Source organism: Uloborus diversus, chromosome 1, assembly GCF_026930045.1.
Source record: "Uloborus diversus isolate 005 chromosome 1, Udiv.v.3.1, whole genome shotgun sequence".
In the NCBI taxonomy this organism is placed as follows: domain Eukaryota; kingdom Metazoa; phylum Arthropoda; class Arachnida; order Araneae; family Uloboridae; genus Uloborus; species Uloborus diversus.
The window spans coordinates 162,176,989-162,204,568 of NC_072731.1; the positions used below are offsets into that span (position 1 = coordinate 162,176,989).

Sequence of the window (27,580 nt, forward strand, 5' to 3'; positions counted from 1 at the left end):
TAAAAACAACTTATTAGTCAAAAAAAAAAATAAATAATAAATAAATAAATAAATAAATAATAAACAAGCGATAGACACAAAAAAAAAGTAACCGCCAGTTAAGAAATCAAATCTAACTACTGACGATGACTGACAGGCAATTATCTTTTAAACAGCGCCATGCATTCGAGCAATTATGTGTTCAGGCATCCATCAAGCGTGCCGGCTAAATGTTCCCTACTATGTTTTCCAAACAAAATAAGGTGTCTTCGTCAATTCAGATTTTAAAAATCTGTACATTCAGAACTGCGGAAGAAGATATGCGCACTTGAAATTAAATATCGGAAAACAGCAAGAAAGTTTTTATATTAAACTAGTGGTAACCGCACGGCTTCGCCCGTAGTAGAAAATGAAAATGTCATTTGGTTCACCTCTATATTTACAAATATTGGATGATGATTTTCTCGTCAATTTATTATATTCATTCGTTTGCCCATGTCACGGCTCCACGTTATGATAATTTCGTAATTTATCATGACGTGGAACCGTATACCATGTTGTGATAATTTGCTCGGTAAAATGTTCTTAAAATTGGAATAGAAAAAGAACAAAATCGAATTTTTGAAAAATCTCTTCGAGGTGCACATCCCCATGCTACAAGCTAACATTGTGCCAAATTTCATGAAAATCGGCCGAACGGTCTACGCGCTATGCGCGTCACAGTGATCCAGACAGAAATCCAGACAGTCTTTCAGCTCTATTATTAGTAGAGACTAATGCATAGTTGATAAAATAGATTCGTTGATCCTTAAACACCAAGAAGGATTATTGGCTGTTCCGTTTCCCCAAGTCCTTTTACCACATTTTCAATACCATTTTAATAAAGTGGGCAGTTAGCAATATACCGTTGCCAATTAAGCGGAAACATTTTATCCAAGGTAAACAGAGCTAGCCCCACCTAAAGAAGGTATGAAATGCTCGTTCTGTTATCAAGTACTTGGCGATTTATGAGCACTATGTTGATATCGAAATCTTATCGTCTATTGTTCAAAAATTTCCAGGCCAACTTGTTAGCAGTGAAGGTGACGGGTTGTGCTCTTACGCGTGGCTTACTTCTTAACTGGTCACATTTGTTGTGTTGATAAGCCTAAATGAGGAACGATAGAAAAAAACAAGTTTGTACATTTGCTTCTAGAAATTACATCTGTTTTATTTGGTGTTTCTACAAACTCTCGTATACTAACAGGCTGATGGTTTTTTGGTAGTTACATTTAACCGCCAATTGTAACCGTTTGCGAAATTTGATTATCCTAAGCAGTAATTATTGCTCGCATTTTCAATTCTTGTTGTAGGATAACTTTGAGAAAAAAGTTCATTCTAAGCACATCATTCGACTTTTTTGAACGTTTTTGATATAAAAATACCTCCAAGAATTATTAGTCTTCTGTGACAGAAAATAATGATGATCGGTTTTAAGTTAAAACAAAAAATAGACTTGCTGTTTCGCTATGCAAAGTAGACATGCGATTGATCGCAGTTAGAAATGTACACTGGCAAAATATCGTTTTAATTCATATCTAATTCAGTGTAATTATCAAATTGTAACGCAATATTATTGCAGAAAGATAAGTTTCCTCTTTTTTTTTGTCGCATATCCCATAATACATAAAAATGTAACAAAAGAAAATTTTTTTTTTTTTTTTTTTTTCAATTTTAAGGAAACGTCCTGAAAACACTAATTATTTTCAAAAAATTTCGTAGTAAATTATTTTCATTTCCTCTAATTGTTTCGGAGATAAATTTCTGTTTCTCATCATGCAAACATTATGGATGAATTCTTTAAAGAACAAGGAGGGTATTAACTGTATGCAATGGCAATCATCCTTAACTACGGAGTTGAACGTTATTGAATATGTACGGAGTCTTATGTAAAGAAATAAATTTGTGTTTGTTAAAACTTATAGCGTGTCAAGTTGAAATTCCTAGTATGCCAAGTTTGGTCTAATTAGTCAATACTTTTCACGGTATTCGAGTTAAGTTAAAATGCTAGCAATATATTCATGACTCATAATTTTAAAATAAATACGTTTATTTACATATGTACAAAATAGATAATGATTAACATATTTATCAGAATAGTTCAGTCGCGGCAAGAGTGACTGCCAAAAGTGCTAAGATAGCATCAAGATAACAGCGTCGATTGAGTCAAGTCAAATCAATTCAAGAAAAACTAAAACGGCATTCAGCCAATTTAAAGGACGCACGCAACGTCATTGGATCACGTGATGAAGTTACATTGAAATACTTCAACTTCCAGCTTAACTGAAACGAGAAAAATACATGCAAATTATAATTGTTAATATAAATATTTAACAGTGTTCAAAAGTAAAAGAAAGTATTACAACGTTAAATTACACAAATTAGCATAGAGTTGCAGACACGTGTTATGGAGCTACAAGGAACTCTTGTCAATGCAAAAAAGGTGAGCTTACTGATTAAAAGATATCAAAGAAAAGCTAACCTTTTTGTCGATCATCCTTTCTTGTAACCAAGAAACTCAAATTTTTGTGACTTTATGATGGATTTTTTTCTTTTTCTTTTTTCTTTTTTTACGAATACAGAGAATATGTTTTTCCTATAAACTGATTCCAAACTTTGTGCGCGATTTCAAAAATAGCCAAATTTTTGACTACCAGATGAGCAGACTGCCCGATAGACTAAACCTTCTTATGCAGGCTTTCTCAATTACAAGATTAAGCTGTTTATCGCTTAAATATTTGATGACATTCCAAGTGTCGTACACTTCCTCCCAATAGCTCTAAAAACGCCCTTGACTCGTAAAGCCTATTTTATAGCGCGCTGGTTACTTAAGTCGAATCTATTTTAAATGGATTAGAATAACAATCCCAATTCGTATTGTTGTGAATGATTAACTTAGAAATAATGACACTGAATGTGATAAGTCTTATTTATTTAGGAATTTAATCATCTTGGCTTTGAATATGTTTAAGATCTTATAAGTATCTTCAGTGAGCTTATTCTTTTGTTTCGTGAAATAATTATTCAGTAGCTGATAAAGCGCGTTAATTATGGTGTAAAAATATGCAAATATTTTTTTTAACTTTATTAACCGTGTGTTGTTGATTGAATACGTTTCTGGTCATTTTATTTCGGTCACAAATATCCGCCATTTTGTGAATGGAAAACTTATAGTATTCAATGACAATGAATGACGTTGTGTGCTGAGTAGGAGAAACAAAAAGTAAAACTCAAGTGAAGTAAAAAGTAAAGCGGAAATGCCGAAAGGCGAAAACTTCGAAACTGAAAAGGCAAAAAGAATCAATGAAAAAAAATAACAATTATTAATGCAAAACATTTTCCAGGAACTTAATTTTGAATGGCAAGTAAACGGCAGTATCTACAAGCTTTCCATTTTTCTTCTTCTTCTTCTTCTTCTTTTTTATTTACATTTTTAGCATCTATCTTCCTTCAGTATTTTTGATACAAACATGCTCATTTAGTTTCTGCTGAAAATAAAGCATGAGATGAACTTCAAATTTGAAAATTTTCGTATATGCGTAGAGCAGCGTTTCCCAAAGTGTGTTCCGCGGAACCCTTGGCTTCCGCCGAAGTAGAGGAAGAGTTCCGCCGCGAATTAGCCGTTGCAAAAATTTATTTTCCACTGGTTTCAAGAAAAATGAAATAATCAATAGCAAGGATCTAAAATGTTGCTCCAGATTGAAGTAGTAGTCGTCACAGTGTTTTGCATCGCCATTACAGCATAAGCAAATTAATACCATCAGACTTGAGGAAGGTTCTTGATGAAGCTTCATAAATATAGTTTGTTTTGTCAAATCTCGTTTTCTCCGCAGTCAAGGCTATTTAGCAAGATTTGTGAAGACATGGGTAGGCAGTACAAATCACAACTTTTCCATATGAAATATGCTGGTTATCGAAAACAAAAGTTTTTAAAAGGTTGTATGAACTTCCAGATGAAATGAGTTTTTTAGCTGGAGCAAAAAGCATCAATATTTCTAGCTGTTTTCAATGTTTTGAAAGAGGAACCACAGCTGATAAATATTTTGCCGATTCTGTTGTGAACTAAATGAAGTGACTGTTTTCATTCAAAGTGAAACAGTAACCACATTTGTAGTGAGAGATAGAATAAAATCGTTAAAAAGAAAGCTGAATTTTTGTGTTCCCTGTCTAAAATGAACGACGTAATCTCTATGAAGAAAACGCAGTGCAACTACTACTTCGTGATACATTAAAAACCATTGCTGTTCATTTGAGAAACCTATGACACTGTCCATGCCCAAGTAGGAATCATAATTGCATCTACTAGAAACCAATTTTCTGATTCATTTTCACTCAAAAATGTCAGTTTGATGTTGAAAATGAATACAATTTTAGGGTTAAAAAAAAATATATCTCAAAAATTGTGCGGAAATGTGTAACAACTTATCAATGCAAAACAAGGTATGCGTTCACAAAAAAAAAAAAAAGAATTTTGACATTTTGATTTCAAATTATGTTTTTCGCAATCACAAGTGTGTGTATGTAGGCGTGTGTGTTTGTGTGTGGGGGTATGTGTGTTTGTGTGTGGGGTATGTGTGTTTGTGTGTGGGGTATGTGTGTTTGTGTGTAGGGGGTGTGTATGTGTGTGTATGTTTTTGTGTGTGTATGTGTAGGTGTCTGTATGTATGCGTGTGTGTATGTGTTTGTGTATAGGTGTATGTGTGTGTGTGCGTGTGTGTGTGTAGTTGTAAATGTATGCGCGTGTGTGTAGGACATTGATGCAACCTGGAGACGGCTATCGTAATAGGAGCAACATCGTGAGGAGCGGGTCGACGGTTATGGTGCGGAGGGTAGCGGTGGGAAAATAAAATGATAGGACGCCAAAAACAGTCAAGTGAAAGCAATAAGCAATCGTGATTGCATAAAAAAAATTGTTTTTGGATTCTGCTTCTGCTGTAGGTACTCAACATTCTGACACAAAGCAAAAACTTTACAGCTATTATTAGTTTTACAATGAATTATTTTCCTTCTTTTTATTAATGTAATTTGTAGCAGGACAGTAATAAAACTATTGCAACAATTCCATAAGAAAATGATGATTCCATAAATAGGTCTTATTTCAAATTGAAGGTTGTATTTTTTATTCATACTGCCTCATAATCTTTAAATGGTTAATTTTGGTACATAGTTAAAAAGTATGCTGCGGACACGGGCCCACCTCAGTAAAGCACTGCGTTCGTGGCTAAAGGCTCACGGGCTCGATACTCTGACAACGGTCGAGAATCCACCATGTGCGCTAATATGACTAGGGCACGTTAAATCAGTTGTGGTTGAAGTCTTCCAAGGTTCCATCCCAAATCAATGCCTCTGGGGATAGTGGGCTGGTGTCCCCCTGGTCAGGATTAAAAAAAAAAAAAAAGCTGTCTTTACGGCCCCTTAAAAATTGGTAAACCTTCCTCTATGATAAGCGCCAAAACCAAAACGAATTCACAAATTTTTCAGTTATGGTCCTCTTTTATTTCAGTTTTCGTTTGAATTCTTGTATTATTTTCCGAGATAGAAGTAGTAACACTTCACGAGAAAATCATTCTGTCGTGTCAACAGTTTGAAATGATTGGTGTCAAAAATTTGTTTGCATCTCTCCCATTGAGGTACATTATGTGTACCACTTTTCATACGAACAATTATGTTATTGTTTGACAGACAGCAGTCACAATAAAAGTGGAAATCGTTCGATTGAGTCAACCTCTGAAGAGATTAGTGTCAAAATTAATCATAACCAGCTCCCATTAAAATGCTCATGCATGCCAAGTCTCTTTTTATTCTATTTATTACGCTTTGAGCTAGATAGCCTTCAAAAAATACATGGTAAACAGAAACAAACAAACGGACAGATAGTTTCCAAAAATGGTTAAGGTTGGCAAAGAGCACCTTATAACATGTTAATCTTTCAAAATACGAAAATTCTCGCGCAATCAATAGTTTCTTCTACGCAGAAGAAAGTAACCGAATGATGATAATTTTTCATCTTTACTATTTGTCTCCTAGATTGTTAACATTTTGTCTTTTAGTCAGAAACAAAAATGGGGTTCCTTTAAGTAGAAGCAAATTACGAAGGGTTCCGTGGCCTAAAAATTTTGGGAACCGCTGGCGTAGGGGATTAAAAATTTATTTCTTCAAATAACTATAAAGCTTATAAAATCGATATTGAAATGAACGATTTTCTGGATTAATTATTTGATTTTATAAAATAACTGGATTCTTCTTCTGATACTTAGCTTCATGTTTTATTTATTTTTTACTTTTTAGCGTTTGTATGATTTTAAAACACTTGATTTAAAATTCTTTACAAAAAGTTCTTAATAATTTGAATTCATGAAAATGTTTCCCCTCTCAAATTCAGACCTTGAATTAGAAATTTTTATCATGTATCCCAATTTTGTGTTTGCAAAATATGAGAGTTCTGTTTAAAATTTATCGTTTTGACCGTCATTTTGTTTTGTTTAAAATTTATAATCTGTCATTAATGGACATGTTTATAGGAAATAGTTTAAAGAGTATTTTTATTTAGCTGGATTAGTGCATTTTCTATCGTCACAGCTATTTTGCCTTTTTTTTTTCAAATTTTTTTCCAACATTAAATTACGATAAAACGAGTCAATTATTGACACTTACTTTTTAAAACATGCGATCATTTAAATACATGAAATCATATATTTGTGACTGAAGATTATTAGTTAAGCTTAAGAAACTCTAATTGTTATTTTCTTTCAAAACGTAAACATTTAATTCCTACGATCATAGAAAAAAAAGTCCAATTTTCGTCAGTATTGAAAACAATTCTACCATAACATAACAAATTAATAGATTTTTAGAAATGTATCTAATAACATTTATTTTGGGGGCAGAAAATTCTCTTTAAAGAAAATGTGTACGGTATTGTTGGATCCAATTCTGTAATTTAACAAAATATATATATATATATATATATATATATATATATATATATATATATATATATATATATATATATATATATATATATAAGTGTACGTTTTTTTTTTTTGCAAACTTCACTTATTGGTTTATTTATTTACCTATTTGTTTTTGCATATTAAATAGCATCAATTGAATATTTTGAAAGTGATAATGATCTAGATAGAATAAAGCGTGCAACAATAAGATTGCGTTTCTGCCCAGAGGAGAAGCAGAAAACAAAATCTTTGTTTGGAAAACAAATTTATTGAATTTCGTGAGAAGCAGTTTTGTCGCTCTGCCTTGTAAATAAAATAACCAAATCAAAAACCAGTTCCAAGAAGCAAATAGCACTTCCACATCCATATTTAGATTTTCCACCAACCTTCATTAAGAATATTTCTGACCTTGAAAATTTCCCTTTCAACTTCGAAGAAGTCTTTTCCAATCTACGGAAGCACACAAGTGTGAAAGATCGTGACTGGAATTATTTTTTAAAAAAGCCAAGGAAACAATCAGTCGCCTTGGCGAGAAAAAAATCTTTTCCCTGAAACCATCACTTAAAGAACAAAATATAAAACTCGACTACGTGAAAGAAAAAAAAACAAATTCGAAACAAAGGACGCCTCGGGGTGGGGTCCCCAATATACCTGGCGGGAAATACTGAACTCTAACCCACCCACAAAAGGGACTTACACTTTCTAGCGGGTTCTAATTTAGAACATGCTGTGCCTTACGATATTTGGGCCACGCCACGGCATGGGGAGGGAGAGGAAGTAGCCTATATAATAGCTCCGCGTCCAAATCAAAACAAAACGTATTGTGCTCGGGTAGTGGTCAGTATCACTGGGAAAATTATTCCGTCAGTCTGAATTGTGTCCATCCGGAAACATGTTTGTTGAGGTGAGTAGGCTTTCTCTTCGGAAAGGATTTGGGAGTGGATATATACAAGGATCAGCGGGAAGGGATTGATAGAGGCAAATGTGATAACTTAACTTTGAGCCTTATGCTACTTTTCATTTTTATAAGTACATGATGTATTGAATATAACATGTATATTTAAACATGCTACATAGACAAGATTCTAATTATACCCCGACGTTAAAATTCCAGTATTGTGTGAAAATTTAAAAAATGAGTTGGTGTTATATTGGAGAGATAGACCTCAACCGTAGTACACTTTTTTAAAATTTGCAATAACACAAATACCGTTTTCGTATTGACATGCTCCAAACGTGGACTTTACTTTTTGTTGAATTTAAAGTATTTAAAAAACACTATCATAAAGGTACTTTTTTTTTAATGTATAAATATTGTAAATTAAAATGGTACTGAGTCACCATTCCTGATTACTGGAATGTATGTTTTTTTTCTAAGATAGTTGGTGCTTATTTTTTGAAGCAAAAAAATTGCTTTTCATATTATGACTAATTCCCGTACTTTAATACTATTAAGATATCTTAAACTTTAAAAAATGGTTTCGTTAAGATATATTCAGAGAATAAAACCAGGAAACGGCATCACAACCATTGAAACTATCTTTATTTTATTATTATTTTTTTAATTGTAAAACGCTTAATGTACATGAAATTTTTTTTTAACAATGTGGAATGTTGAGAAACATTAATATCACAAAAAATACTTGAAAAGATTCGGATTATAGTATCTATTTTTTTTTTCACGTTTCCACCAAAATAGTCATTTAATTTTTCATACTCCGTAAAAAGAAGTTCATGTAACTTTTCCATAAATATTTAAATTTTAAAAATCATGAAAAATACAGAAGAGTGCATAACTTTTATAACGATTCATTACTGATGAATTAAAAACTAAAAACATTGATTAGTTGTGTCAAAGTATGCAAATACAAACATCTAACTATGTAAATGCAAAATATTCGAAGCGAATTATAAAAATAATGTTTTTGTAATTAAGTATAAATGAAAGAAAATATTAAGAGAAATTCCTGCCAAAAAGCATCTGCTATAACAAAAGTTTGTAAGAAAAATGTCTCCATTACAAAAAGGTTTTGGTAACTTCAAGCGATCTTGAGAGAATTTTCTCATATAAACTGCTAATGATAAAACCGAAAGATCAGTCTCATATAACCAAGGAATCACCAACTCATTCTAAATTAAAGACGTTAACTTAACTGTTATAAAAAATTAATGGAGAGTTTTGATTCTTTGGGATTGTTACTTTTTCGCCTTTATTTATTTATTGATTTATTTTTTATTTATTGATTTATTTTATTTATTTATTTATTTATTTATTTATTTATTTTTTTTTTTTTGACGTTTTCCAATGAGTAGAAGCCTTTTAATTTGAGCAGATTTGCACTACTATGTTTTAAATGCAATGTGTTTAAAAAAACTGCTTAAAAATAGTTATGCGAACCGGTTGTACTACATTCATGTTGATAAATGTTTTATTAAAAATGCATAGTTTGAATGCGCACACCAGAAAAAAAATTTAAAGTTTGTGCTTTTATGCCCGTGTATTAAACATATTATCAATGAACTTGCACTGACGTGTCAAAAATGTGGTGCAATATTTGTGTACTGTAATTGTGTACTTGTAATTAATTAGTTCACTTATAAATTTTGAACTTTACTAATAGTTTTGCTATATCATGTGTTAGATAAATATGAACTCAAAATAATGTTTAGAAGCTTACACGAAACATAATTTAAGACGACAAAAATCATTTCTCATGCCAAATATTAATTTTAGTCTTAAAATTAATATAAATAAATAAATAAGTGAAAAGCTATCAGAAAATAAGAATTTTGCCCCGAGTTTTTATTTATTTATTTATTTATTCATTTTTGGTTTTAAAAAATAAAGAATTTAGTGAAAACTGGATCAAATTGGTTCAAGACGTGGAATTTTTTTCCCTTTAAGTATACAGAGTGTTTATATATTTTCTTTGCCATATGTGTCATTTCGATATAGTATTGAAATGTAACAACAACCGAATTTCTCTTTTAAAGATAATGTATTACAGGAATAATGATTATATTATTACTTATGGATACTACAAAAATATTATAATATCATTTATTAAAATTTTTACATAATTACATATTTATATAAAAAAAATACTACTGGTATTATTTGAGTGCATTTTAAAAAAATTTCTACATAAAATAAAGATAACTTTCCAAAAAAAAAAAGAAAGAAACAATTTGAATAACTAATTTGTTACACTGCGCAAACTATACTGTCAAAGCTTATTACGAATTTAAACACAATCTCTTACTTAAGTTTTTCTAAACATTGTCCTTGCAAAAAATAATGAATTTCAAAATGAAATTCCAGTTTCTTTTTACTAATAACTTTGAGAGGATTCAAATCATAATTTTAAAATGTATTTTTAATCAGGTTTTTTCCTTAGTAAAAGTCTGATATGCTATATCACATTTCAGTTTTTCCTACTTAACAAATCATTTACAAGAACACATTCAGAGGTTTTAAAACAGGGTCTAGATTAAGGCAAGGGATTATGGGACTCGGACGGACCAAAAAATACAAAAAAATGCGGGATGCCAAATCCTTGACTTAGGTTTTTAAAAGTTCATACTAAGTTCATATTTCATGGTACTAAGCTGTAAATATTAAATCAAGGCGAAAAAAATGCTCATTAAAATTTTAGTGTTTTTCTTAAAACCGAAAATCGCTACTGGCATAGCACGCACTTATTGTGTGAGTCAATTTAATTTTTATATTAAAAATACTTTTGATATTCTTATCCTATTGCAAACAGTTAACATGGGAGACATTTTATATTGTAATGTTTTGTTTTAAAATCACATATAACAATTCGAATTCTGTTATTGTTATTTGTATTATAATCTGTAATATATGTTGCAATGTAAGACGTATCTACATTTGAAAAGTTGCAGTATTATATTTTATAACCGTAGTCAGGTCCTGATTTTCTATGCAAGTAAACCTGTTTAAAAAATTTTTGTATTAAGGATGAATTTTGCATTTTAATAACCGTTTGTTGCATAATATTTTGGAAAAAAAAAATAACAAAATAAAAATGATATATAAATAAAGGAAATTAAAAAAAAAAAAATTGAGAGTAGCGGTATATGTTCCTATTCTCAAAACTTGATGTGGAGTTAACATCGTCTGCACAACAGCTTAAGCTTCGTGTTTTGAATTCTATTTTTAAAAAATCTTAAGTGAATAAATCAAGGTTTAAATTCTTAAATACTTAATGATTTGATTATTTTTATGTTTTATAATTTAGTATTATAATTATCCAAATATATGAATACATTTAAGTTTTTTACGAAAATATGAAAAAAATTTATTCATAATTAATTATGCTAAATTTTCCAATTCAACCCTTATTCCTTACTTGTTATAATGTAACTTTTCATAATTATCATAGTTAGGTTACTTTGTTTTTGGGAAGAAGAGGCGAGAACATTCTGAATTTCTAATTTTTTAAAAAGTTTTTCTATGTATATTAAATATATGAGCAATGATAATTTCTCAAATGCTTTTTGATCAGCGCCTTATTTACAGTATTTTAATTCACTAGCTCTCTTCTTTATGCCACTATTAGTAAAGCAAAGAAATACGTTCATAAACTATTAACAATCTGTTCACGCGTTAAATTAACGTGGGGCGAAAAATAAGTTTCAAATTACTATTTACATAACTGTATGAATACTTTTTTCAACAGTATATTTCATCAATATGAAATTGTTCGTATGATATAGTAAAGAATTCAATATCAAAAAACAAAAAAAACAATTTTGTGAATCTAACTGAAAGTTTATTTATTAACAAATCAGTTGGAAAACGTCGCATAACACCACAAAATCGTTTGATAAAATCGTTCTTATCCAAATGGTTTAAAATCTCTTATTTTCAAAAAGAAAAACATGACAGAATATTATGGCAGTTTTTTTTTTTTTTTTGTTTAAAAAAACAACCCCTCCCCGAAATTTTTAAAGTATTTTTTTAAAAGTTCTGAAACAAAGAAACGTTTTAGAACAATAGTGCTTATAAAATATAATGTTTTCTGTTTCTTAAGCAAATATCGTTACTTTTTCTTATCTTTAGGTTAATTCAAGTTAATAATTAATGTTTAGCAAGTTAACATAATGTGTATACAGCGAAAGATCACTTTTTCTCAATGCTACTTAGAATTCTGTTTTTTTTTTTTTTTGCTGTCATAGAAGTGTTTAAAAAATGTTAGTTTTTTTATGCAGCAACTGTGTAATTATTTTTACACATTTTCCACACAGAGAATGTCATACTTAAAAAAAAAGAATGCAATTTTTTTCAAATAAATTTTACTAATTTTTTTAAATAGATCAAATATACTGCTTTAGTTTACGTAAGCAAGGAAATAAAGCAGGGGAAAAACTGCACGTTACCAGCAGCGTATATTACTTTTCAAATATTGCACAGATAAAAAATAAGAGTGCCAAAAAAGCATGTAAAAATCAAAATAAAGTAATTTACTAAGTGCAAAATTCATGAATATATTCCCGTAATTTGAAATATCTACTAAACGAATCAGTTAAAAATAGCTTTTAAGATTTAAAATAAAAACGAAAAATGTATTAATTTCATAATTTATTAGTTTTATTTTTTACTTTATCAATAAAGTATAGTAACTACAGAGTGCTTATTTCAAACTTCAAGAAACTTATGTTTTTTTTTTCTTTCTCTTTCTTTTTTTTTTTTTTTTTTTTTTTGCAGGTGTTTGCAATTGCAATAATGGAATGTGTAAAAGAAGTTTTAAAAAATCCGTCAAAAGTTCCTTAGAATAGAACATTTTAGAGACATACATTTAATAGCTTGTAGAAACTGCAGGTGTTCCGTTTAATTAGCTACGCGGGGTACCAAAAGTTTGGGTGGATGATAGAAGTGAGTGAATACCGGAAAGGGGGGGGGGGTGGCGTCGATGCTGCAAAGGCAGTGTCAGTTGGTAGAAATATCCCCAATGCTTTGAAATAGAGTTTCTTGAGAAGATTGCCAAATATTGGCTATATCGCAAAGCTCACACTGGACTTGGTGTCTATTTTTTGGCGCCAAATTTTGAGAGATATCGCAAAGTAACCTCCAAATGGTTGATAACTTTTGATGTAATTTTCATTTGCATGTAGCATAATTACTTCACTTTAATGTTTAAATGATCTTGGCCGCGCCAAAACAAGTATAATTTCTAAAAGGTATTCTTAATAAATACCTGTCTTCCATTTTTCGTTGTGCTGTGAATCGTATACTTTACTCATCGTAAAACCTTAATCCATAAACGTTGGTATGAAGTACTGAATCCTCAATCGTGCTTTCAAGTATTTGAAACAGGTACGTATTAAATGAATTTAGATTCTTACAACTTATAATTTCGGTATTCAAAATGATTTTTCATACAACATTGCAAAACTTTATAAGTATATCGAATTATAAAACCTCGCTCTGCAAAAAAAAAGAGGCACACAGTGCTGGCCAAATTATTAGACTAAGACTGTTTTAAAAGCAATTTCTTTATTGATTACATAACTATAGACACATTAACGAACAGTGAAATAATTGTCTAACATTTGGTATGCATTCCCTTGTTCTTAATGAGCATTTTAAGTCTTTTTGCCATACTTTTCACAAGGTTTACACCACTTCTTAACTTTTTAAAAAAGAAGGTAAAAAAATGTTTATATTCACTATTATATACACTCACATACACATACTCACTAATTACCTAAAACTAACTTTAAATATAACAGAACACACTAATAAAAAGAACTAGTGAACTGTTTAAGCTGATTGAGGTTATGTTCCTGGTAGGTAGATAAACAAAAAACATAAACAAAGCAGACAGTGCTGCCACCTGCAAACATTAAATTATGCTAAAATAACGTAACAATCAGTGTTCAGTATGTACTGTACTTTAACAGTAAAATAAATAGTATTTTAGTACAAATAGTGTACAAAAAACAAAAAACTCTTTGGTCTAATAATTTGGCCAGCACTGTAGTAAATATATTAGTCACTAGCAACAACAGTGGCTCATCTTAAAATTATTGGGAAGAAAAAAAGTTAATTGTTGATTTTGAGTTTAAATTTAATTATGTTTATTGTCAGTTAATTTATAGAAAGCTTTGTTCATATTATTGATTAATAGTGACGCATAAACAATGTATAACCAATAGGGACAAATCATTAAAGCTACATGATTTAGAAGAATTTTAGCTAAGCACAACTGAGTTGCTTCCGAAATTTCAAAAGTATTTTTTCTGGAAGAGTATGCTTTAAAAAATAGGATTTAACATTTTTTTTAAATAAGTTGACAAAGTTTTATATATTTTAACAATTATTTTAATCGGTGCCCAGATTCAATTTCATTTTTTACGCTTCTGCATATGACACCACAAGTGATGAAATGCCATTCACTGATGCTAATAGCGCAAAGCACAATATTGAATTCGCTTCTTAATTATCATTATCTGGAAACGCGACAAAAAGCAAGCGTAAGCTTTCAACGCGCCAGTGGAGTAGCGCGCCAAAGTTCATCACTTGTGACGTCATAAAGATTACGTCTTTATTCAAAAATCGGATATTTTTAAAAATGAATTAAAAATTAAACGTTAGGAAAATAAAAGATTTTTCTCGTTCCCCCCCCCCCCTTTTTTTTGCTTAAACTATCAATTTCAGTGACTAAAAGTAGTATTTTTGACTGAAGGAAACAACCCCATTCGTTTAGACTACAAAAATCAACTAGCAAACTAGATGTGCACCATCGAAGACAAAACATAGATGTTTAAAATTGAAATATCGATAGTATTCAGATACGTCATCGAAAGAACAGGGATGCTTTGTAATATAGATTTTCTGAAGCGACAAATTTGGCGATTTTTTAAAAATATATATATATTTTAAATCTTGTTTCAATGTGGCCATTGTTGGTGATATTTAGAGAGTTAGAGAGATAATCTCATTAAAATTGCAATAATAGGGAAATAACATTAAATTGGTTGTAAAAGGAAGTCATGTGGTGCACACATCAGCTCGTTTCCTATATTATATTCAGTGTCTTTCAAAATTTAACCGTTTATTCGTTAAATGTCTTTCTAACAGGAAATTTATTGCTAATTCATTAATTAGCGGTTGCATTCAGACTGCAAATGTATTATTTATAACGGGAATTTTTCAGAAAATTATTTCTCAGTGGCATTTATTTATTTATTTATTTATTTTAATTTATTCATTTTGTTTGTTTAATTTTTTTATGGAAACATATAATAATTTCGTCTTTGATTTTTATTTTGCCTTTGTTGTTTCGATAGTTTAATATTTTTAATATTTAAACTGTCTACTGCTCATTCTCGTTGCTTTTATCGCATATCTATTTATACAAAACCTCCCTTTTTTAAATTGAAACAGGGGTTACTTGAAACGTTGAAGCACGTGACTGCAGTTTCCAGCAAATTTGTACCTTTTTTAAGCTGTTCTCTTTATTTTTATTTGTTACTTTTCAGTCACAAAGGCCTTTTTTTCAGTTCTTATAATCAGAGCAAATTTTTTGTAACGGTATTTTTGATTCCATTATAAAACATTGATGTTTCCAGAACATCAATTCAAATACTACACCGATATTAAAAGCATCGATGTCACACCTTTGAAATAAATGTAACCTCTGAAATATTTTGCGCGCATTGCAGCGCTTGAGAACAAACCAGTTAAAAGTAGTATTGCCTAAAACCTTGATTTTCTTCAATGCTGGTTCTGTTTATAGTTCACCGATAAATTTCTCTCTGTCTATCTCTCTCTTTTCAATAGTGAAAAATTTGATATTTCAGCGATTAAACAAGTTTTATTAAAAATTATTGCATCTATTTTCAATGATATATTTCTGACTTCGTAAAAATCATTGGTACTTCTAAATTGAATATCATGAGAAATTTTTATCAATTTTAAATCACTTTCTTCTCTAAATGGAACAAATTAGACGTTGTGTAAGGCTCTTTTCCTCTATTTATTGAGATTAAATCAAAGAGAGGAAAACAATTTATTTAAAGATATAATTCTTGTAATGAAAAAATAAGTTTAAATTATTCTACACTTCAACCCTTTTGTCTGCTTTACTTGGATCAATATCTAGTTCTCGCTTCATAAAATAAACAAAGTTTTATTTCATCTCTGAAGCAAATAATCAGTCGTATTTTTTTAATATTTGCGAAATTAAAAAAATCGAAATATAAGGTCCTAACCAGATGTATGTCTAGGCTTTTTTTCCTTTTCTCATTTTTTTTTTTTTTAATTTTCCTTCTTTTTCTAAGGTGACATATTTTAGAGAAGTGAAATGAACGAAAACACTGAAGGACATTTGATAAATGTCACAAAAACTATCTTGTCAAAAATGAATTGGGCGGTTTTTAGAAATGTGTTAACTCCGCGAATTTCAAAGTTTTGGCATCTGGTATCTAAAACATGAATCAACTATTGAGATGTAATCTTTCAAAATTCAATTTTTTTCGTGGCGCTAAACATGCCTGACTACATTTTTGAGGCAAATTTCTGGTTTTTAGTTATTGAAATAAATACTTTGTTCGGAGTTAATAATATTTCAGGTGGTAACGAATGTATGTGTAAATTATATTGTTATTCTATTCTGTACTAGCGGTACCCGCACGGCTTTGCTCGTAGTAGAAAATTAAAAGGTTATTTGGTTCCCCTGTATATTTACAAATTATGGATGATGAATTTCTCGCCAATTTGCTACGTTAATTCGCTCGTCCATGTTGAACTTCCACTTTAAGATAATTTGGTAATTTACTCGGTCATATTATGATAATTTGCTCTGTAAAATGTTCTTAAAATTGGAATAGAACAACAACAAAATCGAATTTTCGAAAAATCTCCCTAAGCCACGAATTAAGTTTACGCAAAATTTCATGAAAATCGGCCGAACGGTCTAGGCCCTATGCGCGTAACAGACAGTCATCCAGACTTTCCGCTTTATTATTAGTAAAGATAAAAGAGAATATAAAGATAATTAAGTTTTCTTCAAAAGAAAGTTCTCAATTTTAAAGAATTATTGCGTTTCTTTTTTAAATACATAATTATAAATTTGGAGGGAATCGGGACGGATAGGAAGCACAGCATTCATGCCAAAATAGAATGTTAAAAAATATTTTTAGCTTGTCCAATAGATGTAGCAGCTTTACTTCCTTACTGCTACATCAATAAACATCAATATACAAACTATAAATACTTTTTTGCATTTTACTTCGGCATAAATGCTGCTCTGTCCAGTTTCTTCCGAAGTTTCATTCCTCCAGATTCTCCCTTATAATGCAAGGCGAAAACGAAGTGACTAAAATTAAACATTTGAAGTACAAGTCTCAAAATCTAAAGTCCTATTGAATTTTATAAATCCGAATCTTATTATATGAAACGAAGGTGCGTCCCAATGGGAGGTCACGGGAGGTCACTGTGACTTTTCAAAAATGTCCTCATTCGGCAAATTTTGTCTGACGATTAGATGAAATAATCATTATTCGGAGAAATTTGGATTTCTATTCGGCAAAATTATTATCATTCGGCGAAATTTGGAATTCCATTTGAAAAAAATTACCATCATTCGGTAAAATTCGAAATTCCATTTGTCAATTCAGAATTCCATTAGGCAAAATTACCATCATTCGGTAACATTTGGAATTCCATTAGGCAAAATTATCATCATTCGGTAAAATTTAGATTTCCATTTGGCGAAATTATTATCAATCGGAAAAATTTGGTGTTCCATTCGGCAAATTTAGATCTTCCGCCTTCCCAAAAATTTAAACTCGGGACTTCCCTTTTGAAAAGTCTTTAAGTCCACGAGTCACCGAGGTAAAAAAAAATGTTGTAAAAATCATCGTAGTGAAACAATCTTACGGTCTTGTATTTATTATAGCAATCACCAGAGGCGTGGAATAAAGCTCTTCATTTTGTAAGTTATGTAAAGTGACCTACTTAAAATACCCAGACGTGAGGCACACGCATCTTTGCACACAACGTTTCTCCCCCACGTGTCTCCCACTTCCGCCATGATGTAAGAACTACAAAGTTGCGTGCGTCTAACATGAGCAAGAGTTCGATAACCCAGGCGCAATTAACTGGCGCAACATCCACAGCTAGCACGCTTCGAGGCCAATTATGCAGCCAAGACAATGAAGTTACATACTCAGCCAAGGCTAGAACAATGACATAAAACAGGAAAACACCCATATTCTGCTGGACAGTGTTCCATGAGAAAACCGCCATCTCCATCTTGTTGAAATATCTAATAAGTGCAAGATTGTCAAAATCATTTAGCCACTTTTCTTCCCCATTCCCATGTTTTTAATCACTATCCATAAGTGTTGATCAAGATTTTAGTTAGAGTCCCATTAGACAATAGTGTTCTTAATTGGAACACACACCGGATATTATTGTTGGTGTGATACGTGTCTAGTGATCCTCTAAAGGCTTGGAAATTTCCTGCTGAGGTTTATCTGATCCTACTACTAGAAGGATAATTAGGACAATCTTTTCTAATCATTTTATGTGGTATCTTTTTAGTAGAGCATTCTTTAAATCATTAACTGAAAAGGCTTTATTAAAGGTGTGGGAAAGTTTAAACGATATTGTCTAATGTTTCTTTTGTTTGCTTTCGAAGTGTGATTTCCGTTTTGAAACACACGGAAATTTAGTTATTAAGGTTTTGCATTCTGATTTATTATGTTGTTTTGTTAATAGATATTTTAGTAGCATGAAAGTAATGCAATTTGCACCCGATTTTTAAAGAAAATTAAAACAGTGGATTCTTACGCATGTACAATCTTCATTTCAAACATACTCAATAGTATAACTAAACTCTTTTTTTGTTTGAGAAATCAATAGCAAGTTACGTTCTAATTTTGACAGTTAATATTTCCACTTAATGTGTGGCCCAGTTTAGTTATTTTTCCTATGCTTTTATTTTATTATTATTGCTACCTTTTAAAATGTGACTAATTTTATATAATTAACTGTTTTGCACTAAAAATAATAATAACTGACAAAGTTCAGGAACATAGATTAAGTGAACCCTTAAGAAATCGAATCGTAAGCTTTAGTGTTATTTTGGTTCAGAACAGTTCATTGCAGGTGTTTCGTACATAGATTCAGTCCTAATAGTTAAAATTACAATTCTGAAAAAATTCTTTATCTGATAAAAATTGTAGCTCCTGATGTATACTTGGCAGTGTTTGAGATGCATTTTATCACCGCTAAATGTTCTAAGAAACCTACCACTGCTTTTAACTGGGCAAAAAAAAAAAAAAAAGTTTTTCACTAAAAGCCATTCTTTTGGGTTTTTTTTTTGTAAAAGTACTCTTTATTTCATACATACCTATGACTAGAAAACTACTTTTTTCACGTTTTGGCATCAATAGCGAGAAAGGTTTCATATTTAACAATTAAAATTTCAGCAAGGAAGCACTTCTTAATGCGTAGCACTATTCAGAAAGTAGTCCTACGGGTTTTTTTTTTGATAATGTTTAATACTTTTTGAAATGTGACTAATTTTATGACACTAATATCTTTGCACTGGAACAATACTGACTATAGATAATGTTACAAATGTAGAGGAAATACTGGTTTAGATTTTAAAAAAAGTTACTCTACATGAAGTTGACTTCCTTTTAAAGATACCATTCAGCAACTGTTGATTTTTTTTTAATTTAAATTTCTCATGTTTGAAAAGAATGATTTCCCAAAGCATGATGACTTATAGTTTGTGTTAATTATACTGCATTGAGTTTGGTTTTATAATAACTCAAGGGTTTTATTTTTGCTTAATTCATAAATATATTTAAATTATTTTATGCTTGGAAAAGATAAATTTGAACTCATTTGGAGCTTAAGACAATCGAGAGAGAGCGCGAGAGAGTCGTTTGCTGTTGAAAATTCTATGCCGACAAGTTGACATGCGGGAAAGTAGGTTCTTTTAGCTCTTTACGAACTTCTTGATAATTTGTTAAGTTTGTCCAAAAAAATTATGGTGTTACTTAGAGTAAATAAGCATAATATTTTAGCAGCCATTCAATTGATAAAACGTCTACGTTCGGCTTTTATTGGGTTCATTTTGCAGATAGTTAAAAAATATGCTGCATTAATTGAATACACAAATATTTGCAAAGAATTAAATGTATTGAGGTGTTCAGAATATTTGATCCAAGTTCATTTACGACAGTATCAAATGCAACAATCATACTAAGTCATTGTTTTATTCAGGAAGTTGCTTCTTTTATTCCTTTTTTTTAAACTTAATTTTAGTTGGTGTAGCCAAAATAGATACACGTCGGAAAAAGTACTAGCGAGTGTCAATAATTTTGTGACAGACTCTTACATTGGCATTCACTTCTGTTTTTATTCCATTATTACTTAATTTTATCCTTTAAATTACAGTTGAAAATTATCAACAAAAGTAACAAATCTGCCAAGATTTATTCATGTAGGGTAATGTGAGGCAAAATGATAAAATGTATTATTTACTCTGTTTTTAGGTAATTTGGTAATATTTTAACTATGTAGTAACACATGTAGTTTAGTCCAGTCAGAAAAATTCATCTCTGAAGATCAAAGCATATGATAAAACAAGCAATTTTCAAACACTAACACTCATATTGTAACTATTTAGCTAAAATTTTATTTTAGTTACTATAAAATAATAAAGTTCTAGATGTTATTTTAGTTACTATAAAATAACGAAGTTCTTGGAAGAATTTTAAACATTAAGAGAGATCTTCTAATATTCGGGGAAGTATTTATTTATTTAACATTAAACTTATTTTTATTTTGAATGTTTTTGTACTATTAGATAAGAGCAGATGGGGCAAAGTGGAATAGTTCATTTCTCTTACTTATTCAATAATTTATTAAATCACTTGCGTTTTTCTTTATTTATTTATTCATTTTCATTTATTCATTTAGTAGTTCACTTATTTATTCATTCATTCACATTAATTGACTGATTTATTTTTCTCATGCTATAATGAATTTGTTTATTCGCTAATTGTTTCATTATCTACTTCATTTATTAATCTTTCTTTTCTTTACTCATTCATTTGCTCGAAAATACTTTTAATAATCAAATATAAGATATTTGTTTTGAAAAATATTCCATTTTCACTTTTTCTCACAGAAAAAAAATAGTGGGATAATTGAGCTTTTTTACGAAAGCTTGCTACTAAAAATTTTTAAATAATGTTTCAATGCAAGTATTGTTGCAAAACACGTTATTCTCTCTGTGTGTACTGTAAATTTTAAAATAAATTTTCGATTTTATTCAAGTTGAAAAAGGTAAGTTATCCTCACTTACCTTTTTCAAAAAACTTAGCTGAAATTCTCCTACATATGAAGCTGGAAGCTTTTTTTTTTCCAATTTGGGTTCATTTATAAAATTAGTTCTGACCGACATTAAGGATGCATGCTTACCCTTCTGCATAAGGAGCTGTCCACAAAAGATCTCATGCTCTGAGGAGAAGGGGAGTTTAGGAAATTGTGATGACTTGTGACTAAAAGGATGGAGAGAACAACAAGAATTGTGACATCATGCATTTTTATAAGCATATATGTTAATGAGAAGTAGCGTGATAAGTGACAACAGGAGAAATGTGGCCAAAATCAGGGGTCAAAAATCTGAGGAAAAAAGTGCAATACCATTTATGGACAGTCCTTTAGGTAGTCATACTGAAATTAGAAAATTCATGCTTAATAAGCGTAAACGAAATATGTGTCATTAAAATCGGCTTCGTACTTAAATTAATTGATTACGGTCTTTTTGAAACTTTGCCTTTCTCTAGAGGTCCCAAATTCGTTGATAATGTTCTTATATTAGATAATAATAATAAATTGCTATTAGATAATAATAATAAATTGCTATTTTTCCTCATATTGTGTCCATTTTTAAACTAAGCCTACGATTTAAATTATGCATTCATTTTTAACAGTTGAACCAGATTTCAAAAATGAAGATATTAAAGTGCTTGTATTATGCAGCAGCAGAAAGCTGTTATTAAAAAGATTTACACGCGAGAAATATTTTCTACAAAATAGATGCGATTACTCACGCGTGCGTGTTAGTAGTTAATTTTTAAAAATTAGATATAAAAAAATAAATTTTGGTCATCCCTATTTATGTTTACAACAATTATGGTTGATTAAAAGCTCATTGTAACGCTGTGTATTCTTTTAGAAAAACAAAATTGCAAAATCTTGGAAATAATATTAAAATAAAATAATTTACGATTGTGAATTGTGATTCAAATGTAAATATTTCGTAATTTAATTAGTTAAGCCATTACGTTTATATTCAGTGGAAATAACTTATGCGAAGAGTGCAACAACGCCTTTGGTGTTGCTAATAACTCTTCGTCTTTTTTTTTTTTTCCTTTTTTTTTTTAAACTTATGTGATCAAGATTGTCAGTTGTGTTTTACTAAGGAATACTGTCATTGATTTAACATGAATTTCTACGGAATAACAGGGAACTAACTCTAGATTTAACGCTTCATTTTTTTCACGAAATGTGGTAACAAATTGCCTGTATATCGCCCAGTTTTCTCCATCTGACCGAAAATTTATGATGTCACTTCCGTTTGCATTCCCCCTAACTACTTCCACTTTATGTTCAAATATTACTTGTATTACCCCCCCCCCCCCTCCTCCCCTAAAAATAGCATAAAAAATCTCCAGTAGGTTTAATATTTATGATTTTTCCCCCTTTAACCTGTATATTTAATTTATTGACACAAAATACTAATTTGATACATCGGGAACGCTCGTAATTTTCTCAGTAATATAATGCTTTATTTAAGTTTCAACGTAATGTAGTTAACTTTATTATTTTTGTATTTTTCCTTTACAGGTGATATTTTTAAGTATTGGCTTAGCTCTTGTAGCTGCTGACGGCTATGGGTACTCTCCATCATACGGATACAAACCGGCATATTCACACCCAGAAGCTGTTTACGATTCTTATGTAAGTAATTATTGAACAGAATAATTGTATTATGTTAGTTATTATTATCATTATTTTCTTGGATATCGGGGTACAGTGCAAAACAGTATAAAATATGTTAAGAAAACAACTTTTCATACAAAATACTTCAGGTTAAGTTAACATTTTTGTCATTTTGAGTATATGGATGATTTGAGAAAATGGTAGTTACTGCAGTGACTTCATTGTTTATAATATGATTGATATTTAAATGTTAAGTAACTGGTAGCATTAACATTAATTAAAGCAAAAAATATACAATTCCGCGCTGATTTGAGCATAAAATGAGGGCAGATGTATCTGCTCGTAATAAAATATAAGAGACCTATTTACTGCAATATCATACTTTGGATTGACAAGAGTGATATCCAGTTTGGAGCAACAGAAATGCATTCTTTCTTTTTCTCCTTTTTAATTAGTTTATTTTTGGTTTCTTCTTGATAAATCTTAACATTCCTTTACTCTTTCTAAATTTCAATATTTTTTTTACATGATGAATGTTTTAGAGAATTTAGAAAAACTTTTGCTTAGATTAGGATAGGATTTTTATTCCACTGAAGGTAGAAAGATACACTACCGTACATACCGTACCATACAGCCAATGTATTCATCCAAACAAATCCCTTAATAAAAGGTTTTTTCAAAATGACATATTTTGCACTGAGTTTCTTCTGTGCTTTAACAAATTAACATAATTCATATAGTGCGTACGTACGTGCCCAACGTAAGTTTGAAATAACATATTATGATTTGTACAGCATAGAAAAAGTAAAATTCGTTATATATTAATATTTTTCGGAAAAGCAGAATCTTATCCTTATATCGCCCTAGAAAAACTTCTCAACGATATTATGTTGTAATGTAGTGTTGTGTGTTACTAGGGACTGCAATACCGGACCGAAAATTCAATACCGGTACTCTGTATTTTTAAAACGTTATACCGGAATACCGGTATTTATACCGGTATATTTAAAAAAAATTTCAAAAATACTTGAAAGCCTTTTTTTTTCTTTGTTGCTTTACAAAATACACACTTCACACTTCACAATTATGTACAAAATTTGTATTATTAATGAAATAAAAAAATCAACAGTAATATAATAATATAATGCATCGATTAAATTGTCTCTAAGCCTGGAATTCTTTTAGCGCTCAACTTTCCTATTACAATACACCTCCTCTAACTGTCTAGAATTCCTTCATCTTCAAATAATTCGGTACTTTTGTGTGTATGATTCTTTTGTATTGTGTGTATTATTATTATTATTATTAGTAGTAGTAGTATATAGTTAGCTGTAATTTATTTCCTGGAGACGATGTTTTTCCAATATTAACATCATTTTCTCTTGATCAGGAGAGATTTGTGTTTGTTTTTTATTAAGCCTTTGATTTGAAATTTGCGATCAAGTTGACTAATTTTGATTTTGTTGCTTCTCTTACTCATTTTCGCTTTCTTTTCAAAATTCTTTACAATTATAATAACTGAAACATCTGAAAATGTGTTTCAATTGATTATGCTTTACCTCTATGCAAATTTTGGAGACTTTCAAGGCATTATATAGTTTCTAAACATTATCTTGTCAAGTATAAAGTTCTGGACAACAAACCAATATTGGTGACTTAAAATTGCCATTTTTTTTGCTAACAAGAAAGAGTTATTGTCAAAAGTTAGTTGAGTTGAGACAAATAATTAAAAAATAAATCATAAAATATTACCGCAGTTGATGGTTAGAGCAAATTGTTCATTGGACAAATGCATTCGAAATTATTATCAAAATCAACTTTCACAAAAGGGAAAGTGAGTGATCAGGGCAACGGAAAAAATATGAACATGGTGCAAAAAAACGTACGAAAATGCGATCCCACAATCTAGTAATGACAATATCATTTTGCAATCATTCCGCTATTTTCGTTTAATGGTATTCTATTAGTTCTTGCTTTTAAAACCAAATTTTTACTTCAATAGATTGTTTTTGGTTCTGTTTCGTGGAAAAAGAAATCGACATTGAAAATGTAAATAGATATATAAATTATATTGAAAATTCTTTAACTGAAACTAATTATTATTTTTATCTAATACCAAACATACCGGTATTTCACTTCGACAAATACCGGTATAACGAAATTGCAAAATTGCTTGAAATACCGGTATTTGGTACATCAGTATTGCAATCACTATGTGTTACCTTATATTTTGAAAAAAGCTTAGGTTCCTCGCTACTTTTTCGGTGCAGACGAATTGAAATAAAATGAAAAAAAAAAGAGAGATGGAATCATCTAAAGAGCATATAGAGGACTCTTCTTTTTTCCAAGCATACTTTATAAGTCAAACAAACCATTATTTAGTTTTCAAATCCGCATTTATTTTTTGTCACTTTTAAAACCAACATCTTGAATAAAATCATAATTAGAAGTATTTAACGTTATATAGATAAGATATTTAATGTTATTTGCCTGTTTTCATCTACTGTGTTTTCTAAGTTGTTCCACTTTTTTACTGCTATCAAATAAACCTTTTACTGAATCTTGAATTATCAATAATAGAATATTTAGTTTCCTGCTTCAATTGTACAGTAAAACTTATAATATAAGTGATACAGTTATTGAAAAAAAATATTATTTTCTAGGCTAAACCTCAACCATACAGCTTTGGTTATGAGACCAAAGATGCCTATGGCAACAAACAGTTCAGACAAGAAGACAGTGACGCTAGCGGAGCCAAGAAAGGGTCTTACGGGTACACAGATGCTCATGGTGTCTACAGAACTGTCGAATACATAGCTGACAAACACGGTTTCCGAGCCTGGATCAAAACAAACGAGCCTGGTACAGCCAATCAAAATCCAGCTGACGTTGAGGTCAATGCAGTTGAATCTCCTGTTGTTCACCATGCACCAGCCTACAGTGCTCCAGTCCACTACACTGCACCAGTTCACCACAGTGCACCTGTTCATTATGACAGCTATGGCTCTGCTCCTGTAGCTTACAAGACACCAGTAGTGTACAAAGCACCCTCCGTTTACAAGGCTCCTGTCGTCTACAAAGCTCCAGTTGCTTACAAGGCACCAGTTTACACTGCTAGTTCACCCCAAATTTACAAATTGCCAGCTTATGGATACAAACCACATTACCGCAAATATGATGATATTTACTGAGCAAGAGATCAATTTGAAACAATTTGGGGAGGCTTGGTAGGATAAGATTTTCAACTAACTCATTAGTGTCTACACTAAGAGATTAGTTTCTTGGAAGCTGCGCCATATTTAGCTTTCGTTTCGCTGTTGTTTTGGGAGGGTTTTAGGGAAAAGATATGTTTTTTGCTCGGATATAATTGTTAACTTTCTATTTCTTTCTTGTTCCTTCCGTAAAAAAAAACTCCCAAAACTGTACATAATAAATATCGTCTAACAAAGTAGTATTTGATCGTGGAAGATCAAACTACGAATATAAGTGCAATTTTTTGAAAAATATACGCATAAATTTTATAATATCGCTTTAAATTTTACTATATGCTAATGTATTATTTTCTTATTCTCGAATATTGATACGAACATTAAGTTCAAATACAAATCCACGATAAACTTTAATGTTACGTCATGGTATTCATCATGACATGTGCCAACTTTTGAACAAACATTTTAAAAACTTGCTTAATATTTGTTGACAATACATTAAAACACCACACATTTATCACATACAAAATTATTTGATTTTTTAAATATCTGAGAAACTAAGGAGAGGGTAGTGTTTAAAGAAAATACGTGGATATTTCGCATCTTATTTAATAAATCATACCTGCATGTATTTATAAATATAGTTCATATGCGTGTTTTTCTTTATGTTTGATGAAGTGAACATTCTGAAAACATCGTTTTAGTTCAAGTGTACAAGCGTTCTTCAGTTCAGAACCGCTTCGTTGTACAGTTGAAATGAAGTTGGATTATACGTATCATATTTTTGCTCTGTGATTGTTGGGTTTCTTTTCCAAAAAATGTCTACATTATGATTGTGAAGCATAATAAAGCATTTTCCTTAGCTCGTTATTTCATTATTTCGAAACACTTCGAAAGTTTATAAATTAATAAGATAATCGTGCTTTTCTATTCATCCGACATTTCTAATTTGATTCCTAATTCTAAGTATACTTACTACAAACGTTTTCTAAAATATTGAGAAACGTCAAATGAACTCTATGGGCAATTTGCCGCTCATTTGTAGAAAAAATTATTAAAGTTTATTCATCGTGCATTAGGAAAAGAGCCCTGAAGCTGAAATACAAACACACACAAAACAAATAATGTCGAGTCCCGACTTACGCGAGGGATGCGTTCCAAGACTCCTCGCGTAAGTCGGGATTTCGCGTTGTGGAAAAATATGTGTATACAAATTTTTCAGAAGCATACCAAATTCTTTTAGACACTTATGAACGCTCTCAAACTGCTTTAAAGCATTCCTCAACTATACACTACAGTTTCTTACATAAAAAACTGAACTTTTACTGCATTTAAAAAAATAAAAAACTGTTTTATTCAAGACGAAATACTAGGATGCACAAAATGAATGATCAACGGAA

The 27,580-nt window shown here is 30.5% G+C and overlaps 1 protein-coding gene across 1 annotated transcript; it reads left to right on the forward strand.

Moving 5' to 3' along the window:
* The first annotated feature begins 7,780 nt into the window (after positions 1-7,780).
* LOC129222610 (cuticle protein 16.8-like) lies at positions 7,781-27,025 on the forward strand. Its single transcript, XM_054857138.1, has 3 exons — positions 7,781-7,875; positions 22,876-22,989; positions 25,635-27,025. The coding sequence occupies exons 1-3, from the start codon at positions 7,864-7,866 to the stop codon at positions 26,160-26,162; spliced, it is 654 nt and encodes a 217-aa protein (XP_054713113.1). The 5' UTR covers positions 7,781-7,863; the 3' UTR covers positions 26,163-27,025.
* Positions 27,026-27,580: the final 555 nt, after the last annotated feature.

What these genes read in the sequence shown, in the direction of transcription:
- LOC129222610 (XM_054857138.1), top strand. An exon ending in AAGCTGTTTACGATTCTTAT is followed by an intron (nt 22,990 to 25,634) that starts GTAAGTAATTAT and finishes ATTATTTTCTAG; the next exon opens with GCTAAACCTCAACCATACAG.